At 39.9% G+C, this 23829-nt stretch overlaps 1 protein-coding gene across 2 annotated transcripts in view; it reads left to right on the forward strand.

Moving 5' to 3' along the window:
- The window catches only part of SMAD2 (SMAD family member 2), a 49029-nt gene that overhangs the window by 16855 nt on the left and 8345 nt on the right, over positions 1-23829 (forward strand). The window contains exons 3-7 of one of the 2 annotated variants that reach the window (XM_084505234.1): positions 16562-16651; positions 17796-17989; positions 18456-18590; positions 21799-21873; positions 23164-23217. In XM_084505234.1, the coding sequence (XP_084361360.1) occupies positions 16562-16651; positions 17796-17989; positions 18456-18590; positions 21799-21873; positions 23164-23217 (548 nt within the window). The remainder of the gene's footprint in view (positions 1-16561; positions 16652-17795; positions 17990-18455; positions 18591-21798; positions 21874-23163; positions 23218-23829) is intronic. The other variant, XM_084505235.1, reaches the window with a different exon arrangement.

Below are 23829 nucleotides of genomic sequence, written 5' to 3' on the forward strand. Positions count from 1 at the left end.
CTACAGCTGTAGGCAAGTACAATGGCCATAATATACGTATATATTTAAAATGACATGCATAAGCTCTAGGTTGAAGAACCCTTAGATGCTGCATGGATATGTAATGGGAAATAAAATTCTTATTGAGTTTGACTTCCAGTCTCTGTGAAGCTGAAGTTGTAAGCCTGAGGTGTGCAAATAATAAGACCACATTCGTGATGCTACCGACATCTGCTTGAAAACTTCTGTTATGCATTTCCTTGAACTTCAGAGCCATCTTAAGTCAGTTTAGTTGGTCTTTTCACAAAAGTAAACTTAGAAGTGAGAACTGAATATCTGCTAGTGGTCATTCAAAATCTCAGTTTCCTTTAAGCTGCTGAACGAAAAATAAGTTTGTTTGGATCAGCTAACTATGGTTTAACAACACCTAACTATATGGAAATACAATTTGCCTGGCATTAATATTCATGGCTGTATATTTTTAAAATGTTTACTCAAGGGAGCTGAATAACTACACAACTTGTGTTCTTGTCTTCAGAAACCAGCTTTAAATAAATACCTCTTTGAAGTTTGATCATGAAAACAGCACTTCGAGCATTCCTTACTGGAAATCTGCTTTTGTGAACTGGTCAACACAGTTCTGTGGTACTGTTTTCTCAAGAACCATTTTAGATTGGGATGATTGTGCTGTGACAGAGTATAGTGAATGCTCAATGCAGAGTAAGGCAAGAAGCTGAGTACTGCTACTCCCCTTTATCTAGCTCTTTCTACTTAACTTCCACATTGTAGCCTAAAGTTAAATTTTGTTTGCTTTCTGTTTGATTCATAGTGTTAATGTCTTTGTGATGTAGGGTAGGATGCAGGACTCATGAACAGAAGAGTGTTTGTTTTCTAATAACTTACAATTCCTTTACTGACTCTTTTCAACTATCCACTTTGCAGCAAGACCTTATTCTTAGTATCTGGATGCAGGAGAATATGAGTAGGGAGCCGTCCAGGCAGTGTATATTAAGGCATTCAGGAGCCTTGTTGCAGTGTAGGTAAGTCAGTCTTTAAAAAATGAATTTGAAAATTGAAATTTTCTAGCCTTCTAAGGCAGGGTTAATTGAAATTAAAAGTAATGACTGTTACAGTGTAATTGAGTAGGGATTTATTAAATATACTAAAATATTACTCTTGATTCTTGCACGGCTGTTATGTTGAGGACTGAATTGCTGTTAACTAAGATGAAACTTTACTGTAGACATAGTTCAAATTACCACATCTTATAATATTGATGTCATCCTGAAAAAGGAAGTCTTAGAGCATTAAACAAAGAAACTTAGGGCTGCCAAATTTAAGCTCGTGCAATTCAGGAAGTCACATGACTTACCCACATAATTTTTTAGAATTGGTATGCCAACCAGAAAGTATTGGCATGTCATTTGAGGCAGATCAACATGTAAAAATGTAAATCTGCAAGATACTAGCCAGTAGCAAAATGCTGTGTAGCTAAAAAGAGCTTGGCTTTTGAGTCAGGAGGAAAAATTGCTGAATTTTGAGGACCTTGTTAGTACTAACTGGAACACTGGACACAGTTTAGAGAGATATGTGTTCTAGTCCTGGCTCTGCTGCCCTTTTCTGGGTGACCTTACCAACTTCTAATTTGTCCTTTTCCAGTCTAAGTGGAGATTTTTTTTCTTTTAAGGCATGTGATAATGCTACCTCCACATCAACATAAAATGAATTTATTTGGTTAAGGAGTGAGTTCAAGGCATTGTTCCTGCTATAACATTACTGATGTGGAAAGAAAATTCAGGCGTGGAAAGCCGTTGGAATCTGTGGAAGTTCTTTATCTTAAAGAAACTGTTGCTCCTCATTAAGATGATGTTAGTGGTTAGTAGCAGGAAGAGATGGTCAAGACTCAATCAAAAATTAAGTGTTTAAATTAGCTTGATTTATATTCCATTAAGTGTTTGTGCCAGATTAAGAACTGATGCTGGGGTTGTAGAATCTTAAGCAAATGAAAAATGGCTGTTTGATTACTTTAGCAATGTAACCTGCTTAGTAGATCCCAGTACCAAGCTATAACCAGCAGGAATAATATCTGTACATGACACCTTATGTTATCATTAAGGTGACATGTTGGTCATTCAGGAAGAATATGTTGACTGTGCTTTACTGTCAATACTGAGCCCCAAATAACCTCATAAATAGTATTTATTTTTCTCCAATAAAGAAACTGGGGCTTTAGCCAGCCCAAGTCAATGCTAAATTATTCACTGGCTTGCTGTTGTAATTAGTGTCCTTATCAGGCCAGCTATTCAGTGTGGTGAAAATCCTTCTCCTTGTTATATTTCTGTTTTATAGAAGTCAGCCAATTTAATTTTCTTGGTACTGTAACAAAACACCTGAGCACTGTTTGTTTACTAATGTGAATGTTTTATGACAAACTGAGCAGTTTTATAGGAAAAACTTCCAAATTGTGTAGATCAGGCTGTTAGTCTAGGAAGAATTTATAGGATAAACAACATGCTGCAGTTCTTTTACTGCTGCAGCTTTGAACACAAATAGCCAGCTAATGGGTTCCCTACTGATTTAATCCTACTTGTAATCTACACCTGCCAATTTAATAAAAGTAATTTCCCATGTCTTGTTTACTGCTTGTTACTGCTCCATTGCTCTGACTTGCTTGCAGTGCTGGTTGGTGGAAAACTTCTGAAATTTACTGTATACAATGCTGTAGTCTCATCGTGAACAGCTTTGGTTGGCCTGTGTCACGCTGCATTGTTTGAAGCAGACCAGCAGGATACAAGAGAACAATCAGAAGCTGGAGTAGGTTCACATCTCACTGCATATGCTTCAAAATTGGCAGAAGAACAATGAGATCAGGGAAATCCCCTTGGACGAGTGCTGCACAGTAATCTGACTTCAGCATTTGTTCAGAAAAAGATTCCCCAAATCGTGGCTTTTTATTCTGAAATGTGCAAGCAAGTTTTGGTAGGTCAAGAATTAAAAATTTTCACTTGGAGTCTTTGGCTGTAATTGTAGGTAAACTGAGTATTTCTTTGTCTGCTCAGGTTATCTTTTCTTACCTACTGGATAGGTAGAAGCCTGATACAAAAGAAGTAAACTTAGTGTTGCTTTAATGCGTGTTTTTAAGGATACTGTTGAGTTGAATTGGTGAGCTACATTCCAGAACTGGTCTTCACTTCCTCTTAGTTTTGTGGGAAGTTTCAAGTCAAGTTCCTCTGTTGAAATTTAAAATAGCTTTAACTCCTGCTGTAGTTCTGAAACCTGGAACATAAGAAAATCTAGCATCAACTGATATGGAGTCTTTCAGCTCCATTGTGGAAAGCTGTGTTAGAAGCAATGTCCAGCTTTCAGGTGTGTTTGGTTGAAAGACTCTTCTCTTTAATAGGTCCCTCAAATGTTAATTTCATGGGCTCCAACTACACTTTCCAAGAGCACCTTCTGAACCTTGATGTCTTTCTGTTAAGTCTGCAGCAGCACAGAATCTGCTCACCAAAACCTTTTGGCAGTTCTTTCCTGTCTTTCTGTAACAAACATGTCCCCTTCTGCAACAGTGAGGGGAGCCTGAATGTAAACTTAAACATTGTAGTAAGGACAGAACTTAGCTGTGTCCATTCTGGTGAATTTCATACAGCTGATAAAGAAAATACCCTTTTGTTCATTTATCTAACTTTTGTCTATTTTGCTTGTGTCCAATGTATCTGTCTTGCAGACTGGTACCTTGTCAAAGCAGTTAGTGTTTAGAGTTCAGTGTTTGCTGTTCCCCATGTCTTTCAAAGAGATGAATGTAAGTGGAGAACAGAAGGTCTGCTGCCAGTGGGATTGCCCCTGTGGCAAATTGCATTGGTGACAGCTATTTTAAAAACACCGTAATATCCTGCTCAACGATGAGACATTTTTACTGCAGCCCGGAGCTGGAATATGTGTTCCTCATGTGGAGGAACAACCCTTTGTTGTTATCCCCAAAAACTAGCCTTTCCCGGAAGGATTTAACCAGCTCTCTTTGCACTGAGAAGCTGTCTATTTACTCAAATGCTGATATTCTCAAGCCTTTGATACTCTGATCTTTGGCTGCAGTAGTACAGGGAGAGAGCAGGGCAACTGCCACATCAGCACAGGGCAGGTGCTGGTAGATCAGGGTTGACACCTGACAAGCGGAGTGAGGAAAACTATTGGATGTCCTCAGACAGTACTTCGGCTATTAAACAACTGCAGGTGAGTCAAGAGTGCTTGTGGGCATCGTCTGCAGTTGTTCATGATCCATACCCAGAATACACAAGATGCCAAGTACTTCAGGACTTGTCCATCATCTTAACACTTCCTTTTTCCCTAGCTCTAGGCAGTGAAGCTCAAGAAATACAGGCTTTGATCCCTGTTCTAAAAGATCTGTCCATAAGTACTGAAGTTTTCTGTCATTCGTGTCTCATATGGGGTTCCATATTCTGTTCTGGGCCTGAGGAGAAAGAATACAGGCCCGTAAGCACCTTGGCTGACTGATTTTTGCCTTTACTCAACATGTAAGGCTATGCAGTATCTTAGCAAACAAAGTTCATTTAAAAGAAAATTGCTTTCTTGTTCCTGAACGCTGATATTTCTTTAAGCCTTTGTATAGCTTCCTTGGTGGTTGTGAATTTTCTTTAATATTTCTAATAAAATACAGGCATTGCTGTGTGTGAAGGCAATGCCATTGTCTGACTTCAGTTAATTTTTTTATTTACATATAAATTCGCTGTAACAGCCACAGCACAGGTGCCATTCAGTTCTCTTCCCCAGTCTGTTGCCTGGAGAAGCTTTCACTTTGGCTCAAACCTTACCTTCGTTCGTCTCCTCTTACTTGCAGGGAATTCTGTATGCACTGGGGACCTTAGTTATGTAATGCTTGAGTTTCTTTCTTTTTTTTTTTTTTTTATTCCTTATCTCTGAAGATACTCTTGTTTGGACATGGATTAAGGTCAGTATGTTCTCTTAAAAGTTTCACTAGTTTTCTGCTGGGTGTGCCCACACAGCTGGTGTAGGCTGTAGCAGGAGTCATTCTGGTGTGGTGTAGAGGCTTTGTTGCGTTGAGCACTTAAATACATATCCTGTGTTCACTTGTCTTCCTGGGTTTCCAATGTGGGTGTGTAATCCATAGGGGAACTGTCCAGGAGCATCTTTGGTTTGAAACGAGGTATTAAAAAATTCCTGTAACTGATGTTCTAAGACCAGTCTTTTGCCAAGTTAGCATATTTTTCAGGCAACGTGGCTAAGATAAATGCCTTGCACAGCTAATTCCTCCCCCTCACCACCCCAAATATTCACTAGTTTGAAGTAGGAAATCAAAATGTCACATCTTCAGTTACTCTGCTGTCCACCAGTTGCAAAACAATCCACTCATAGTGCTCACCCACTTGGAGGGGGGACAGGCTGCTTGAGAGAAATTACTTGACTTTGCCCTCGGTAGCTGTACCGGGTAGCTTGTGGGAAAAGCTTTCACCTACTCTGACTAATAGTGGTTGGAGAACTCGAGACAAAGGTCATCTTTGAATGTTTGTGCCGTGCTAGTCCTGAAATGTGTGCGCAGAGCTCTGTTTGTCTCTTGAAAGTAGGACCTCTGAGATTGCCATCAGCTGTTAGCAGAGCCATTTGTTGTGGATAGCTCAGCCAGTGTTGTGATGGATATGGCTTTCTGTGGAGATCCTTTGTCCTTTGGCACTCCTGATTCTCTTCAGGCCTGCCTACGCCTTTGTCCCTGTTAGGGATGACGCAGAGTGTCATCTTAACTCACAGCCTGACATTGCTTTCTAATAGGAAACAGAAAAATGAAAAGGTAACCGCATGTGGTGTGAGATGAGATGAATTGTGAGGTTGTTCATTCCTTATGTAACTTGTAAGCAAAAGAGAGGTTTTAAATAGATCATCATCTCTCCTCTTCTAGAAGACTGTGCTAGTCATCTCTCTTTAGTTGAAACAAGTCAGTGGTAATTTAATTATTAGAAAGGAATTGCTCAATCCTCTGTTTTAATAGAGGTGGTACGAGTGTGGAGGACAGATGGCAATTTCTCAGGCTGAGTTGCTGAGCATACTTGCTGCATGCAACATCTCACCAGCTACCCAGAGCTCTGAAAGGTTACTTCCTAAATGGACATTTTCAGAATGTGTGTCCCTGGATACCCTTCCTTTACTCCAATAATAAAGCTGTGATCCTTTATTTCTTTCAGGATGTCTGGTGGCCTTCTGATATCTTAAATGTCTTTGGAGTTTCTGACAAAAGACTTCAGTATGATGTTCTCAGATGAAATACAGATATCTTATGTTAATATTAGCTCACTCAGACACATAATGAACACAGTACTTCCAGCTGTGGGAATTTCAAAATTGCATGCTTCTGTCCCAGTTGAAGTACTGTATTTACATTTCTGAGGGTAGCAGGAGAAACTGCAAAATAATTTAGCAGTCAGAAAACTTTTATTGGGTACAGTAGTATCGGGGTGTTATCAGCACTCTTCTCATACTAAGCCAAAACACAGCATTCCACCAGCTACTAGGAAGAAAATTAATTCTGTTCTAACTGAAACCAGGACAAGTAGTATAACAAATGAAAGCACTGTAGGAATTCAAAGTTAGCATTTCAGAAATGACATAAAGTACAAACCTGCATCCTTAGAACTTGTGGGGCTACGTGTTGGGCTTCTTTTTTTCTACCTGGTTAGTCTCAGGGGAGGTGCCGTTGTGAATGCTGTTGTACATTTGTAACCCTCTCTGCACACGGGGCTTCTAAAAGTCACTTTTTTATGTCTTTTTGCATATTTCATTAGCAGGGCTAAACCTACATTGTGGTTTGTCTTATCACCAGCAGGTTTGCTCAGAGTTCGTGAGATACAAGCTGCAGCTGCTCAAAGCAGTTACGTTGGAGCGGGGAACTGCAGGGCAAGTTTCCCAGCAGAGCCGTGAGCTCATGATTTCCATAGGCTGCTTCTGCGTGCTCCCTGCATTTGGTCTCTCTAGTGCAAGGCTTAGACTTGTGGCCAGCTCTCTGCTGACTCCTAAGAGAGGCTGATCTCTGCTGCATGCCGTCTGTTTCTCGGTCCCGAGCACCATCTCTGTGCTGCCTGACCTTGCTCTTTGTAAGCTTACAAGTTTGCAGGTTGCTCTCCGCCTGACTGAACGGGGAGTGAAGGCCCCTTGATAAGATGTGCATCTAAACAGACCATATGGACAGCAAGGAAAATAAACGGTTTCCTTCTGCTTGGTTTCCATGGCACCCTGGAAAAATTGCTCTTGAACTGTGAGGTGCTATCCTTCCAAGCATCTCCTGGTACTGAGGGGAAAAAATAAAGGTAATGCTGATTGTTGTTGGCTGCTTTATTTTGTCTGACAGCGCTGGGCTAGCACGTCAGGGTTTGGGAGGAGGGAGGAGGATGAAGTGCTTTGAAGGGGCCTTGTATCCGTACTTTTGCCTTTGTCGGCGGTTTGTTGGACATGTGACGAGGAAGAAGCGTGCCTTGAGAAAAGGCAACAGAAGCAGAAACTGTTCACGGAGTTGAGCAGCTGGCCTGGCACTCTGCAGGGCTGGGAGCAACCAGCCACTGGCCCTGCTCTGAGCAATGGGTAGCCCTGCTGTTGGCCTCTATCAGAGTCTGTTTTGTACTTCACCTTCCAGTTCTGCGTCCCCTGTGAACATCCTCAGAGTAAGCTAAAGTAAATGGCATTGTTCGAGGACTTTTTTTTTCTCTTTCCCACAGTGTTAGAGAGGTTAACTGTATCCTGTGGCTCCTGCTTTTCTGGTTATTTTGATGTGTTAATTTTTTAGCATAGATCTATTTGTAAGGAAGGTTACTGGAGTCTTTTTGCAAAGATCAAATGCTGAATTTTGTATTTGATGTAATGATTTTTTAATGTATTACGTAAAATTCAATGTGAACATTTTTCTTGAAAGGGTTCTGATTAAGAGGAGAGTTGTGTAATGGTTCCTGACTTATATTCCACTTGGTATGCACATTTGTAAACATTTCTTTCTCAGCTATAGTACGTCTTCAGTGTTTGTATGGGGAGGAGGGAGGCAGGGAGAAAAGGTACAGTTACTGTTCTGAACAAATAATCCGTGTTGCATATGCTAGAAGAAAGGTCCGGTTTTTGGATTCTGGGGGAGAGGTGGAACAAAGCTTTTTTTGTTGTGTGTTGAGGGCTACTTACAAATAAAAGTAAATTGAAGGGGTTGGAGGCACTTGAGGAAGCACTCATAAATTGTGGGAGCCAAATGCCCAGCTGCCAGCATTGCTATTGTTTTGCTGAGTTTGTGCTGAGAGAGAAACTTGTGCTCTGAGTTCTGTAAGAGCTTTCTCTTCTGCAGTCCTGGTCTCCTTTAGACATTACTTAATATCCTTTTCCTATACTTAACAGCCTCTGTTGCTTCCTTTGAAGAATGGGAGAATCTGGTAGCTGTCTAACTGCCCACCTATACTTCTGTTCAAGTATCTGTTTACTCTGGTTGCTAATACTATCCTTTAACTGATTTGTTGTCATTTTTTCTTCTTTTCCCAGTGGTCTGCTTCTCTACTCATGTCTGTCACAGAACGATCTCATTGCAAGAGTCGTGTCCAGCTCCTCTTAATGAATGCCACTGCAGATTTGTCTAAATGATTTTTAAGAGGAATTCAGGCTTGTGCTTTTTGTTCAGCATCAGCCAAGATACTAGCTCATCACTCTAGCTAATGCTTAGAAAAATCGTTTCATACTGAATTCCCAAGTCTTTACACTTTCAGTTGCGAGAAAAGGAGATTGGGGCTTCTGTGTTACTTGGCATTATTTGCAAGCAGAATTGCACTGCTATGGCTTTGAGTTGTGCTAGTTGATGAATGTGTATGTCTGATTATTTACGTGTAAGTGAGTAGGTGATATTTTGTCACTATAATGCAGGTTGATGGAAATGTAAGCAGAAGAAGACTGGTCAGTTCTGCTGGGATGCCAAACGATGTGGGATCCAAAGAGGAGTAGGGTAGATCTCATGGAAGTGACTTAAAATTTGCATTGTTATTGCAGATCTGTTTAATGTTTTCTAACTGAGAACAGATCTGAGTGCAGATAACCTTCTCCCTGCCACCCCAGCATGGAGAAAATAAACCACAAGCAACATACAATTCAGTAGCAGAGGCATTTAAGTGAGCCAAAGTACGCTTTACAGGAAGCTTTTGTTCAGACAACTGGCTGTACAACTAGCTGAGATGCTGTTTGCAAACACAGGTAGTGTAATTGGCATTGCTACTGGCTGATACAGACATTTTAGGCTGTAATGTGGAGGAATGCTAGCTGCCAGTGCATAGGAAGGACTGTCAACTTGGAATATAAAAGTAACTACGCATACTTTCCTTTGAGACCTGGAATTAAGGAAACCGTAATCAGGCAGATTTCATAGGAACTGTTAACTGTGCTGAATATAATCTTCTACATAAGTCATGAATCTTTTTGATTGCTGATCTTGACTAATTTGTATTAGTCAACTAATTTGACTAATTTGTAACTTGACTAATTTGTATCAGCCTTTCAAATCTATCGTTCCCGTTATCTTCAAGACTCTTGTTCCAAAGGCTTGGTATACCCCTTTGTATGCCTCCCTCTAAGCTTTATGGGTTCTTGAACCCCAGTGTAATAAGGAAGAAACCAGCAGAAGAGGAGGAAGGATTCAGTTATTTCATCCACCAGTTGATCCTTAGTATCAGTGGAGTAAAGGACAGTGTCTTCACAGGAGCGTAACTTCAATCCAGCTATGCCAGTGCTGAACTGGAGCTTGAGTCAGTATGACTGTGTTCTTGTTTTCCAGTTCTGTCTGTTGTGTATAAGGTCTTAGACTTAAGATCTTACATAATAAAATCTTTTTTTCTTAAAAAAAAAAAAAAAAAAAAGATACAGGTCTTTAGTCTATAGGCTTTAACTTGTTTTCTCAGGCAAATTTTACAGAAATAGCCATGAGTAATGTTAAGGCAATGTAATTTTTTTCCTTTTTTTATGGGAAAATGGGATTCTGTAAGTCTGGTAACTATTTTTAGTGTTCTAACAATTTTGGATAGTTTGGTTGTAACAAAAATTCGTTCTTAAAGCAAATTCTGCACCTCCTTCCAGCCCCCTTGACAAAATCTCAATGAAGGTAGTAAGTCCTGTAATTGGTAGGCTGCTATGAAGGTGTTTCAGTGCCTGTACTAAATAACTTCTGTACTGTAAGTGAACACTTCATTTTCATTTGATGCATTTTCTCATTTAGACTGCAAGTGAAAATGAGTGAAAACATAAGTGTCGGGCTCACAACTCTAGAGAAGCTTTGAGTGGGAATTTTGGATTAGGAAATTTAACTCATTAGTTCTTCTTTTATTCAGTTTTTACATGGGAGACAATATTTGCTGAAAATATTTTTCTTTCAGTGGCAGCTCCAGCACTACAAATGCCTCAGGAAAAGGTAGGGGCAGACAAACTACCTTTGTTGGTAGAAAGGCCTAAGAGGTTAAGGTGGAGGAGAAAGATGAATGGAGAAGATTGCCTTGAAAATGAACTTGCAAACCTGTTACTCGCTGTAGACTCTGAAATGTATGATTCAGGAAAAAAATTGGGAGTTTGACTGTATTAAGTGTAGTACATAATAAACAGGGGAGGTCATTGTCCTTTATGTAATGATTCCTGAGTAAAACAGACTTTGGCTAACGTGATAAAATTTGCTTTTCAAATTTTATGTTTCATCTTTCTAGTGCTACCGCTTCATTTAGGAAAGAGACTGTCAACTGAACTCCATGCCTTCAAGCTCCTGTTCAGCCATCCCTTTTCTTTTCAGGACTGAAGAATAATATGGAATTGTTGTTACGCTTGAGCTGTGACAATACTTAGAACTTCTATAGAGAGTTTCTGCTACTTGATATGTAAACATCTCTGAAGTGGTTCTGCCTAACTTGCATCTGATGTAGTGTTTGTTGCAAGTACTTCATTTAGTACAAAGAAAGTACCTAAAGCATGCAGTGTTTCTGACACCATGAACAGTTTTAGTGGTAAGAAGGTTGCTTTGTTCAATCTGTCACTCAAGAAAAAGATTAAATTTACAGTAGTAGCTACCTGTTCGGGCTGCTGTCTGTGTGTTATAGGTGTGTAAACATTCTGATGCACATGCAGTGCTGTTTAAAACTGTGCTCACTTCAGGTTCTTTCAGCTATAACCTCCAGTAAAACAGCATCTCTCTACAACTGGATATCATTGACAAGACCTACCATCTTTGTCCCTATGTGTATCATCCTGGGGTATATCTTGGCGTGTTTGCAGTGCAGTGCCATGCATAGACACCAGCTTGTTTGATGCTGTGGTCACAGCTATTTGGACAGCACTTGGATATATTTGCTTGGATCTTGCAAATTGGTACCTCTGGCTTTTAGCAGTACTGAGGAACTGAACCTAATTAGGCAGCCTGGGTTAAACACCAAGCTGAGGTGGCTTTATTAGTTGGCATCTGGACATCTGCAAAGACTGCAGACTGTTCTGTGTCGATGCATCTCCAACCGTGGGAGTTTATAATTCAGAATTAGTGCCACTGCAAGTCAGAACGCAGACAGCTTTCTGAATTTGCTAAGATGATATCGCGCTGTCACAGACTAACATTAATACGATGGTTGGCATCACATCTTTTGGGAAACGGAGAGCAGTAGCCTTACCCTGTTCCTTTTTCCACCTCAGTGGGCAGCATCCTTTGCCACTGATCACACTGCAGATACAAGAATCTGTCTTCAGTCAGTGTGTTCCAGTTGATGTACTCCATCTACTCTAGACTGCTTGATCCTTTGCAGTTTATATCTCGTTATTATGGATATTGATACAGACCTGGATTATTCCAGTAAGGATATGAGTTTTAAAAAAAAAAAAAGTTGGATGGTTTTCTTAAGGGGGGCTGAAACTGCTTCTGTCTGTTGAAAGTTAAAAATTCATTTGTGTTGGAAGCAGATGTCCACTTTTGTAGTAGCCTTTTATCAAGTAAACCTACTATTCAAGTGAGATAGCTTGTACTGTTTCTGCTGATGGGGAGCATCATCTGTACCATGTAGACTTACGCAATACAAAGACTTTTCTAGTTATCTTTACGTTCAGGTTCTTCCTGCATCCATGTTTTTCCTATGCGTCAGTATTTTGCGTCTTACTGAAGAGAAGTGGTTTTGGCACTTTGTCTCAAAATTGTGAAGCATTGCTACAGCTCTCTGCTGTTTAGGTAATTTCTTGCCCAGAGTAGGGTTTTTTGGAGCTCGGATTTTCCTGTTAAAGGAAATGATGAAATGGAAGAACTGAAGACATACTCTGTACTGTTGCATGCTGATAGCCACATTAAAGATTCTCCTTGCCAGAACTGTGTAATATCATCTGAGATGCTGCTCCTTATAAGCAGATAAAAAGGTTGAAACGCCAACTCTTGCAGCCCTTTCCATTTAGGGAAAGGCTCAGACAGAAGTAGCGTTGGTTCCACCCAGTTATAACTTGTCTGACCCTTTCTTCAGCACATTTGTATTCTGGTCAGTCCTGACGTTGGAATTGCAGGACTGAGTTGTCCCAGGCTGAGCATGTGGCAGATGTTCACTGGAACACTTGACTTTTCCCTGAAAATCTCTGGGTTTAGCAGTTCCTTGTTGCAAGTGTTCTTAGAGCATTTCTTCTTCTTCTAGGAAATAGTTTTCTTTTGCTAGAACTTCAGAACACATGGAAAGTCAAGCCAATTTGATTGTTGAAATCCTTAAAGTCCCTTAAAATAAATTCAGTAATTTTGTAGGGTCTGCAAAAGCAGCAATCCTAGTATCCTAGAGCAAGCTTGTGCTGGAGGCCACAGAATATGGTGATCTGCTAATCTATACCCGTATTGAAAAGACTTGAAATGAGTAAACAAACAACAGCAAAGCTTGCTTTTGAATAGTTGACTTCGTTTATATCAACAGTTAAATTGTATTGAGACCAGCTATGAAAATGCTCCTTGGAATGAATGTGTCCACTCTGCTGGGAGGAAGTGTATCAGCGCTGAGCTTGTATTTTGGAGTATATTTAATCCCTGTCTACACAGGAAAGATTTAAGTCCTGCTTGGCTGCAGGAGTCAAAATATATTTTGGAAACAATGATGGCTTACCAGTGCTGCAATATACAATGGGTTCAAAACAAAACCAAAAAAAAAAAAAAAAAGCTCTTCTATAAAACATGAAGCCTGGAGTGTGCTTCAAGGCTTCAGCCTGAGGGCAGTCTGCTTGCTAAAGGTGAAATGGTGATACGTGTCTGCCACTTCGCTCCTAATAAATTAAACGTGCCTGGGAATGTTCCCAGGCACCGTGGCCAACTGGCTCGGGACTGCCTGCGTCCGTGCTCTTATGCTCTTTGCTTGCAGGGCAGGGTGGCTGCAGCTGAACTGCCCAGCGCAAGCGGTCCCAATTGTGTGCCGACTCACAGAGCTGGGAATTGAGTGGGAGAGCACTAATTGGCACAGCGCAGTGCTGGGGAATGTCCTAGCTGCTTTCTAGCATACATGATCATGTTCCAGGGCCTGGGAACGTTTCCAGATGAGATTTAACTTATGAGTACAGATGTTAGTCCTCAATTCTTCTGAAATCTTTATGGACTAAGGCAAAGAAGGAGCCTTCCTCCCCTAAGGGATTTGGGACACTTCAGAAAGGTAAGTTTAGGAGATAATGTCTCCTGTTTATTTCAGGGCACAAATTCTGTGCTATGTAAGTGTCTGTGCCACCCATTTGCCATTTGGATGGTTTTAGTGGCTGCTTAAGCATCTTTCAGAATGCAGTCACCTTTACAGCCACCAGCAACCTGGGATGGACTGGAGCCTCAGCCCTCCTCTGCCAGACTATTGCTCGTGTGTGAACGAGCATGTACAGGAGCAGTAACTGCGGGCTAATGGAGGTGCTGTGTAGGAAGAATGCCTTTATGGTGGTCAGGTCAGAAATCTCATTCTGACCAGGGTGTGCACGAATATTAAGAGTCCTAGGTTAGGCTGGGTGGCGAGGTGGGAGGAAGTCTTGTACCTCTTGGGCAGTGGATCTTGTGGGAGCAGGAGAGTGGGGAAACCACTTCATTTCCTTAGAAGTTTCTCCCAATGAATGGCAAAATTGATGACTGCATTTGGTCATACAGGGCTATTTCCTGCAGACTCTGTAGTGTTCGTGCATTTTTGGACCTGGAATGTAGTCCTAGTGTAGATGAGCCAGTAACCCATCAATACTAATCCCAGCTCTAAGCAGACATATGTCCTGGAAGACAGCGTATTGCATAAGATGCTGAGTAATGGAGCAGTTTTGCTGTGAACCGATCATTTTTTCTGCGCCCCCTTTTCCAACACTCCCACCTGTTTCCTTATCACCTTCTTTCTCCACGGTGCCCTGGGTTTCTGTGCTAGTTAGGGCTCCGTCATGCAGTCACCTCAGAACACTGTTTCTTTTCATAGGGCTTGGAATATGTTATCAACTTCGATAGCTCAAATATTTATAGAGAAAAGTTAATATAAAATATTGTTCATCACACTCATACAGGTTATACAATTTTACTTTTGAATGCGTTGGTTTGAGTTGTGTGAAGCAACTGTGTGGGACATTGCACTTACACCAGTGATGCACCCCCCAATTTTAGGAACATAATTTATGTGACAGCATCAGCTTTGGAACATCACTTTGTATAAAGGATCTGTTGCTCAAAGGTAGTAAGCTGTCAGAGCTGGCTGTGTCAATTAATACACAGCACACTCTGTCTGCTGATTGCTCTTCTAATTTCATGTGTATTGTGATCTGTCTTTCAAGCAGCAGTGGTGCATATGTAAGGACAGTACAGCGCAGGGATGCTCCCTGATGTCCCACGGGCTGCCCGTGTGTCTGCAAGCCAACCATATTGTCCTTGCACAGCTTCTGGCAGCCTGCTGTCCTGGAGGCAGCTTAGGAATTTGAACAGGAGAGGGTGCAGGCTCTGCCAATAGTCAATGTCTCTTCTGGCTGCTCTGATTCTGGCCAGAGAGCTGTCCTTTCTGCCGGTGTCTTAGGTGGATGTAACTAGTTCAGGGCAGTTGGCTCTTTTTGGAGAGCTGGGTGTTGGAGAATGGGCTTTTACATGTGGAAGTCTGCTGCTGCAAAAAGACAGAAGCTCGTCTAGCACAGGACTTCCAGTTGTGTCCATTGCCAGTAAAATGTCAAAGGCTGTGTCTTGTTGAATGTTTCTGTTTGTCATTAAGCGCAAGCTGCTGTCACAAGTCACAATCTCATCCCTCCCTGCAATGCTTGTGTAGCTCCACATTGAGTAGAAGAACTAACTGATCTGGCTGAAAAGCAACTCGGAAAACCTGAATTTTCAGCCATGTCTGTCAAGTTCACTGCTTTGTCTCACTGCTCAATTGCACAAACATTTCAGCATCGCTGGGGTGGTATTAGAAGTGAGGCACGTGGGACAAGCATGTAGAGGACCAGAACCATTCCTTCACTTTGTCAGTGACCTGCACTTGGGTGTTACTAAAGTGACCATGGAATTGAGGTGGTTGTCTGTCCTGAAGATGGTTTCAAGTATAATGCTGTGTTATCTGTGCTTTTGTTTCATAACACTAATGAATTTTCCCTGTGTAGGGAGGAGAAAAAAACAAACACCTACCTCACTTCATTCCCTTGAGCACCCAATCCAAATTTATGAGTGTATCAGCTAAGATTAGTAGCTTAAATGAAAAGAAAGCCTATATTTAGCAAAGTCTCTATTTAAAACCAGGAGTTTGGTGAACTTGTATTCTCTTCTTTCTGCTGCAACTTTTCAGAGGCTGTTAACTTCAAAGGTAACGTAGCAGCCGGTCAAATTTCCAGCTTTGAGCTAGTGGAGTTGCTTGTCGCCCAAATTCTCTTTGCTTCTGAGGCGCCAAGTCTACTTGTGTGTTACTTAAGTAAAATAAGCTGTCAGTTCCCAGCGGTCACAGAGCACATCTGTGACCCGAGATTGAGCTATGCCTCTGAAAATGTGCTGCCCATTTATACGCCTGTGCTGTTTTCTTGCTTCACTTAAATCTGCTGCTTCTAGTCTGTGCCTGTCACTGGAGGCTCCTTTTTCTTTACGTCTGTGATTGTCATTGAACCAGCGTGGAGAATGAGACTGCTGAAGTGGTGGTACCTTAAAGTTAGGCTGTGATGGTTCAGATTCAGATACACATGGCCTTTGTTTCTGATCTTAGGGCAGCTTATATCTAAAAAGAAAAACAAAGCAACAACAACAACAAAAAAAAGTGCCCTGAAACTCTCCTTGAAAATTGAATTTTAAGAGCTAGGCTGAAGTTTTGCCTGTTTTAAGGAACATTATAGCTGTATTGACTACTTAGTCAGAGAACTTGTTCACCTTTTAAAAACATTATCATTTACCTTGAATCACATGTTCCATTTTGATAGCCTCCTTCATATAGAAAATATAGCATGAGATGTCTGTTTAAATGCAAGTCTAGTAATGCTCTATCTTCTATGTGAAAGGAAGTATTCTGTACATTTTTCCATGTTTGACATCATGGTGTTTTGAATAACCATGTTCCATATTCATATCAATTTTTTGTTTTTGTTTTCAATTTATGCACAGCACTTGCTCTGAAATTTGGGGACTGAGTACACCAAACACGATAGATCAGTGGGATACAACAGGCCTTTACAGCTTCTCTGAACAAACCAGGTGAATATTCTGCCCTCTCTCGCATCATAGAAATCTTGTGGGAGGGATTGTATGTGGAGGGTCTGTAATGGGATGCTTTAGCTGTAAAATAGACTAAAATGCTTCCTAGGCCTCTCACGGTACAGCATTATAAAATATTTGCTTGCTGGTGTAGAAATCCAAGTGTTCTCAGCTGATGTTTTGACCAACGAAATTCTAATTCCGGAATATTCCTTTTTCACGCCAGTGCCGTTGAAAGAATGGGAAGACTTGTTAAATGCAAGCTCTAATGTGATTTGGTATTTATATTAACAAAGTTGGGCTACTTAATTCTTTAGACCTAATCTTACAAAGTGTTTAAACTGCTTTGTATGCCACAAGCTTTCAGTTAAACCTTGCTAATTGGCTCAGATACGAGCTACTAAAGAACTGTTTGTAAATTCTTCAGTAGTTAATGGTGGGCAAATTCTAAACGGGTTCTTTATTTTTTCATGTCACATTACTTGATTTGTGTATTGAGGTTTGTCTCCCATCCCATAACGATCATAAACATCTGCATTTGTGTAAGCATATGCAGTCAGTCTTAAAACTAGCAAAACATTTTCAGCTGGTAGCAAGGCAGATGAAGTCAAGAAGATAAACTGTACAGCCCTTACGAGATGCGTGTTCATGCTTTTTGCATTACAGTTATACTGCCATGTGGATCACTTGGGCAGCTGACTGCTTATAGGCTTATTTGCAGTCCTGGGGGAATTCTTGTGCTTAAAGCCATAAAGTATCTGTGCCACAGAAAAGCCTTGAGGTTTAGAAACTGAAGGGACTATTAAATGTGTGTTTTTCTTTCAAGAATTGTCTTTTTGCATTTTAAAAACATATGTGAAGCAATCATTCTAAATACTTAGTTGGGGATAAAGTGGCTTTTATTGAACCCTAAGTTCACTGGCAATAATTTGAGCATCTCAAAAAGAAGTAAAAATGCTGTTTGATGTCATTACTTGTCTCGCATTTGAAGCCTTTTAACAAGAGTACAAATGTCACTAACAGTGTCAATTGAGTGAACTCTGAAAATGAGCAAACTGCTTTTCAAATGTGCGTACACTGTTGCTTGAGTGGTTAAGAGACAGCATGCAATCTGTAAATACTTCTTAACATCTTTCCCATGTAGATCTCTCGATGGCCGACTACAGGTATCTCATCGTAAAGGATTACCGCACGTTATTTACTGCCGTTTGTGGCGCTGGCCAGATCTTCACAGTCACCATGAACTTAAAGCAATTGAAAACTGTGAATATGCTTTTAATCTTAAAAAGGATGAAGTATGTGTAAACCCTTACCACTACCAGAGAGTGGAGACACCAGGTAGGAAGCCTGCTTCTGACTTTATAGCAGCATCTGTATGTACACACTTGTTCAACATAATGTTTTAGATAAATATATAAGGATGATGTGTACCCTTGCCAGAACTACAAGATGATTAAAGATGCAGGTTTCGAGAATACCATCCGCTGAAAGTTCTTAGCAGTAAAGATGCTGACAATTTCTTTTACACATGTTGAATAACCATGACAAATGCTTCCAGTGCTGCTAGCAATGGTATGGTCCAGCATGAAAATGAGAGTAGAGTTGTCTTACTAATACAGAGTAGTCTTGCTCGAAAACCTCAGGAACCTAACCTGTTCTGGTAACTAGTGGTATGATTGCAGTACTAGCAGTACTGAGAAACATCTGAAGAAATTGGGAGATGTTTTAGGTTTTTTTTTCCCTTTGTCTTCACAGAAGTGTGTATTTGAGGATATTGCTAATACTTTGAAATTTGCTTTTCCAGTCTTGCCTCCTGTACTAGTGCCACGGCACACTGAGATTCTAACAGAGCTTCCACCTCTTGATGACTATACCCATTCCATTCCTGAAAACACTAACTTTCCAGCTGGAATTGAACCACAGAGCAATTACATCCCAGGTATTGGCTGAACTCCCAATGCAAACAGTACACTTATCTTTGTTTCATTGCTGCTGCAGTGTTGGTAATTTCATGAGGTGATGAAATTAATTGAAAAATGTACCAATTAAATTTTGTTGATTTTCTGCATTAGTTCCAATGAAAGGCCTAAACACTGTTACTTGCAGAACATGATCCTGTGTGAAAAGGTATTGCTGTGGTTTCAGAGTAGCTTACTCGGTTTCAATAGCTTAAGGTTCAAAATGCTGATGAGTACAAAGTAGACCTTCACATTATGCTTCAAGAATTCTGTAAACACGTAGATGTTGCCAAATGCTGTGTATTGGAGATTGAGTGGTAAACTGCTCAGTTCCACCATGTGAAGTATGTGGAGAAAACTCTTAAGTTCCAGACAGTGTAGCTTACAATTAATCAAGGTCTGCTTTGTGTACTTCTTACAATTGTGTGCATACAGTTTTTGTTGTCTTTAGGAGCAATGTAGCTATACCAAACTTTTAAAGAATTCTTCTTTCCTCTCTTTGCTTCTTTCCTACCCCAAAACAAAATTCAAGACTGAACTGCTACAGTGCACACACAAGCCTGTGTCCTTACAGAAATGTAAGATGAGTGACCTGTGTTTCCTGTCCCAATTTCCTGTTTCCTACCTCTTCAGGAAGTTGTCTGGAATATAAAACCCAGCCAAGCTGATTTTTTTTGTAAATTTAATGCAACTATGTTACAGCATCCCAGGACTGATAAATAAGCTGAAAATTCAGATCCTGGCTTTCTCGAAGAATGACTGCCTTGAAACTCAGATGTGTGCAGTATACAAACTGTATCTGCATGTCTTACACAGGATGGTGCTTGCATTTTCTTTAAATATATCTGAAAATTGAAATGGCACCAAGAACGTTTCCATGAACTTGATCTCCTCTGTTTAATTGGTGCCAAATTTGTTACCACTTAAGAATGAGATATTTAAAGAGCTATTCAAGATGCTAGAACTTGATGTTGCTTTCTTCGCTAGTGTATACTTTTTTTGACTCCATCAGAGGGCTCTTGATAGTGTTTGCAGACAACTTACTGGAAAGCCACCATTTGAAAATACAGGAAATGAGCTCAAGGAACTCTAGGTAGTTATTTGCAAGAAGTCTGTTCAAGGTGATTGCGGGTACTCACATGATCTTCAAATGTTTATGCAGCTCACCACACCTTGCCTCCTTCTCTTTGCCACTGACACCCAACTCTTGTATTCAAGAATCGTATCTCAATCTTATTTTATTTGACCTTCTTAACTAATCTTGACTACTTAGCTAGGTCTTGATAAGCCTTGTGTGTCTTGACAGCCTGCTTCAGAGAACTTTTCTTTAACAGTAAACCAGACTAACAACCGTGGTAGTATTGCACCACAATACCGTCTCAGTATGCCTACAAAGAGCTCTATTTCACCTACAGGGTACCTCCTGTATGTTTACTGGGCAGATGCTGATTGTGGAGGTGCAGGTTGTCCAGGGCCCTTTCAAATCTGGCATGTGCTGAGCTGCCTTGTCCAAACTTGTGGCATCATTCATGATCTGCTAGGAATTTTTAATCACAGAATCATCTAGGTTAGAAGAGACCTCCGAGATCACTGAGTCCAACCTCTGATCTAACACTAACAAGTACTCCACTAAACCGTATCACTAAGCTCTACATCTAAACGTCTTTTAATGCTGTACTCAAGCGCTTCTTTCCAGTTATATTGATGCTCACCTCTGACCCTAAAACAATATTAATACTAGATTGGAGGGGATCTTCTGTGTTCAGACAGATGCGGAAAATAGTCTGTGCCAAACAGCCTAGATTAGCAACTGGAAACAGGAGGTGTGGGTTGGATTGGAAATGGTTATTGACCTTTTACCATGTCTGTGGGATTAAGCGTAACAAATAATTTAAAGGTGGGTAGAGTCCAGTTTATCACAGTAAATTCTATAAAAATGTTCAAAACCATGTGATTTTTGTCGTCATAGTTCTCGCTACTAAAGATTTCCCTTAATTTTCCTTTTAAATTCTCACACAAATTTTGTCACATCTATATTTAGTGTGTAGTTTTACAGACTGAACCAAAGATGCAGTTCCTTTGGTTCATTTTTATTTAATCAACTGATTTAATCAAATTTCCTCTTGCTGACTTCTTTCTGATCTTCCTTATGTCAGAGATTTACAGCAATAGATACTAGAAACAACTTGATCTTAATTCTTAGGCAAAAGGCTTTGTTTCTGCTGTTTGATAACATGTAATTAAATGAGTTTAATCTGTCAGATGTTTGAAATAATTCTAAGGTGATTGTAGAGATCATTTATCTTTGACCACTTTCACTAAAGAAACTGACATTTTGTCGCTAATATATAGGAAAAGACACTTGCCCAGTTCAGACAAGATTATTTCCTGAGAGGCAGTTGGTTAACTCATTATCTGGATTACAAAGTACATGTTGAATGGGGAAAAGGAACAACCATATTCTCACGGGTTTTGAAGATATTTTTGTAAAATTAGACAGTTTCTAGTACCAAAATGCTTTATACTTGTTACTGAGTCTACTTTGGTCTGTAAAACTCCTGCCTTTAAACAGCTGGTTAAAAAAGTAGATATTTTAAATAGAGTATGGAATTTATAATAACAGTAGCTTGTGCATCATAACTGGTTAGATAATGTAGTTGTTAATGAGTGAAATCAACCATTGGATATTGAAGAAAAACGAATGTGGGGACTGAACTGAAAAATAACCTTTAAATCTTAACAACTTCTAGGGCGTAGGAGGGTGTCTGATCTGATGGTTATACTACATAAAGACAGCTCATGTTTTTTTGGAGAAGTCACCAGATGGTTTTTTCATTTGTAATTCTACTAAATGTGAAAGCTGTTAATCACAATTGCAAAATTGTTACTCATTGTAGTGAAAGTATCTTGTATTACGTGGAACAAACAAGGATTGTCCATTAATTATATAATACGTTAGAGCGATTGGCAGGCATACAGAAGATGATACATTTTATGTAGACAATAAGGCAGGTAATGGATTTGAATTCCTATGGTAGAAAGGAAGTCCAGCAAAAGGAAATTCTAATTCAGTGTTCAGGTATCATGTAGAGTTTGAGGACTTGAGGACTAAATCTCCAGATGCTAAATGTTAGAAGTTGCCCTATTGATTCAAGCAATAGATGGATACTTTATTTTTTTTTAAAACAGAAACCCCACCTCCAGGATACATCAGTGAAGATGGAGAAACAAGTGACCAGCAGTTGAACCAAAGCATGGATACAGGTAAAATTTTTACCACTTCCAAGATTTGGGTTTACTACTTTACATAGTGGCAAGACTTAAGCCCAAATGATATTGGCAACCTGTACAACGTGTTTAGTGTTTAAAATACCAGTTTTTCAGTCTTTTGCGAGCAATTTTTTTTTTTTTTGGCCAGGGTAATGCTTTTAAAACAGCGTGCTGCATTAAGTACATTTCATTTGTTTTTGCTGCATTAAGTACACTTCATTTGTTTTGTAACAAAAGCATAAAGTCTAATTAAGGCTTCATCAGAAAATCTTGAAGTAGATTTTAATAGCTGACTAGTTTCAACTTATCACTACCTTTCCCTTCTGCGAACAGGTTCATTGAAGCAAACTGTTGGCCTACATAGGTTACAGAAATGCTGCATTTTGAGAATCTCTCTCTTAGCTCTTACTGCTTCTGCTGAGTTTCAAATTAATTCTTGTTTAGAAGGCTATATTGAAAGAGTAATGGAAACAAACATTTGTGTGATGGAGTCTCTAGATAATCTGTTAGCCCTTAGACTTGGACAAAGCATAGTTAATGTGCTGGATAAGAACCTCCTGCTGTGCTGGCAGTCCTGAGAGTGGTTTTGGTTAGCTAATGCTAGCAACCTTTTTCAGTTAATTGGAATCAACTGCACTAGTTTATGTAAGAACTGCAATATTTTCCCACTATGTTGACAATAACTGCGTTAATTAAAAAGCCTGACATCAACAGTAATTGTAGGAATGTTTCTTTGTAAAGCACCTTTGCCCCTGTATTTTGCCTACTAGTGTGAAAATTGTGTTGGAGAGTGTTTTCTTTTTTTCCCCTTCATCCATCCAGAATAAGAATAAAGAATAAATTCCTCAGATGAGGAAATCCATCTTGTTCTTTTCTGGAGATAAACCAACTCTATCAAGCATAAAGAAATAACATCTTGATTGTCTTGTCCGCTTTTTCTTAGCTTTTATCACTGTGGGGAAGAAGTCACTGCCTTCTCATTGGAGAAGTGCATAAATAAAGATATGTTCCCAGACTGTGCATGGAGAGAGAACTCTGCCAAATTGCAACACTTAAGATGTTATTAGTGTCTTTACAAGGAGGGGTAGGTTCCCAGGAGTCTGGAAAATTAAATGTAATTTTAATTCAGAATAAAGATGTGACATGTTGGAAAACTGGTTATAGCTTTTCTGAGGTTTCTTAGTCCAAAGAATTTTAAGATAAAGATGGTACCTAAGTAATAGTCATATGTATCCATCTGAAATGATGAGAATAATTTGCTCTTAATCCGTGTTGCTTCAACAGGATCTCCAGCAGAGCTGTCTCCTAGTACTCTCTCCCCAGTTAATCATAGCCTGGGTAAGTTGGAAATACTTTTAATTGTTTCAGTGTGTGTGATGGCTTCTCTTTATGTATATAATTACACTAAAAATAAAAATGTGCCTTAAAGTAAGAGCTGTATTAGGAGGAAACTGTTGGGTTGGCTTCCCGATAATAAACATAATAGAGCTGGGCTAATGACTAGTTAATAACTACCCTATTTCTGTAACAGTTGAGCTTCTAGCAGAGAGTAATATGGTTGCATGTGTGTTCAGGAAATTAATTCAGAAAATATTTTAAAGGACATTAGTCTGTCCATAGTGCTGCCCAGACTTGCTGTCTACCCCGACTGTCTGTTGTTCTGCTCTTCTCATGCACTGTTTCACCTGTGACCACAAGACAATTGTTGCTCCTCCATTAGTTGCCCACCTGCTTTGATCGGGTTCTATTGCTGTGTGTCTGTATAAATGCCTCAGGAAGATCAGATTCCTTTAACTTTGTTTAAGGAATGGGGAGTTGGTGTGAGAGGAAAATGCTGTTCAGAGAGCTGAGTGAGTAATTAGTGCGTAAAAAGAAGCAGCAATGCAGGAAAAGCTGAAGATGCACAGGGAAGATAGGAAACTGCAGTAGGGAAAGTGCCTTCAGATGGAT

The sequence above is a fragment of the Aythya ferina genome, assembly GCF_964211825.1.
Source record: "Aythya ferina genome assembly, chromosome: Z".
Taxonomy (NCBI): Eukaryota; Metazoa; Chordata; class Aves; order Anseriformes; family Anatidae; genus Aythya; species Aythya ferina.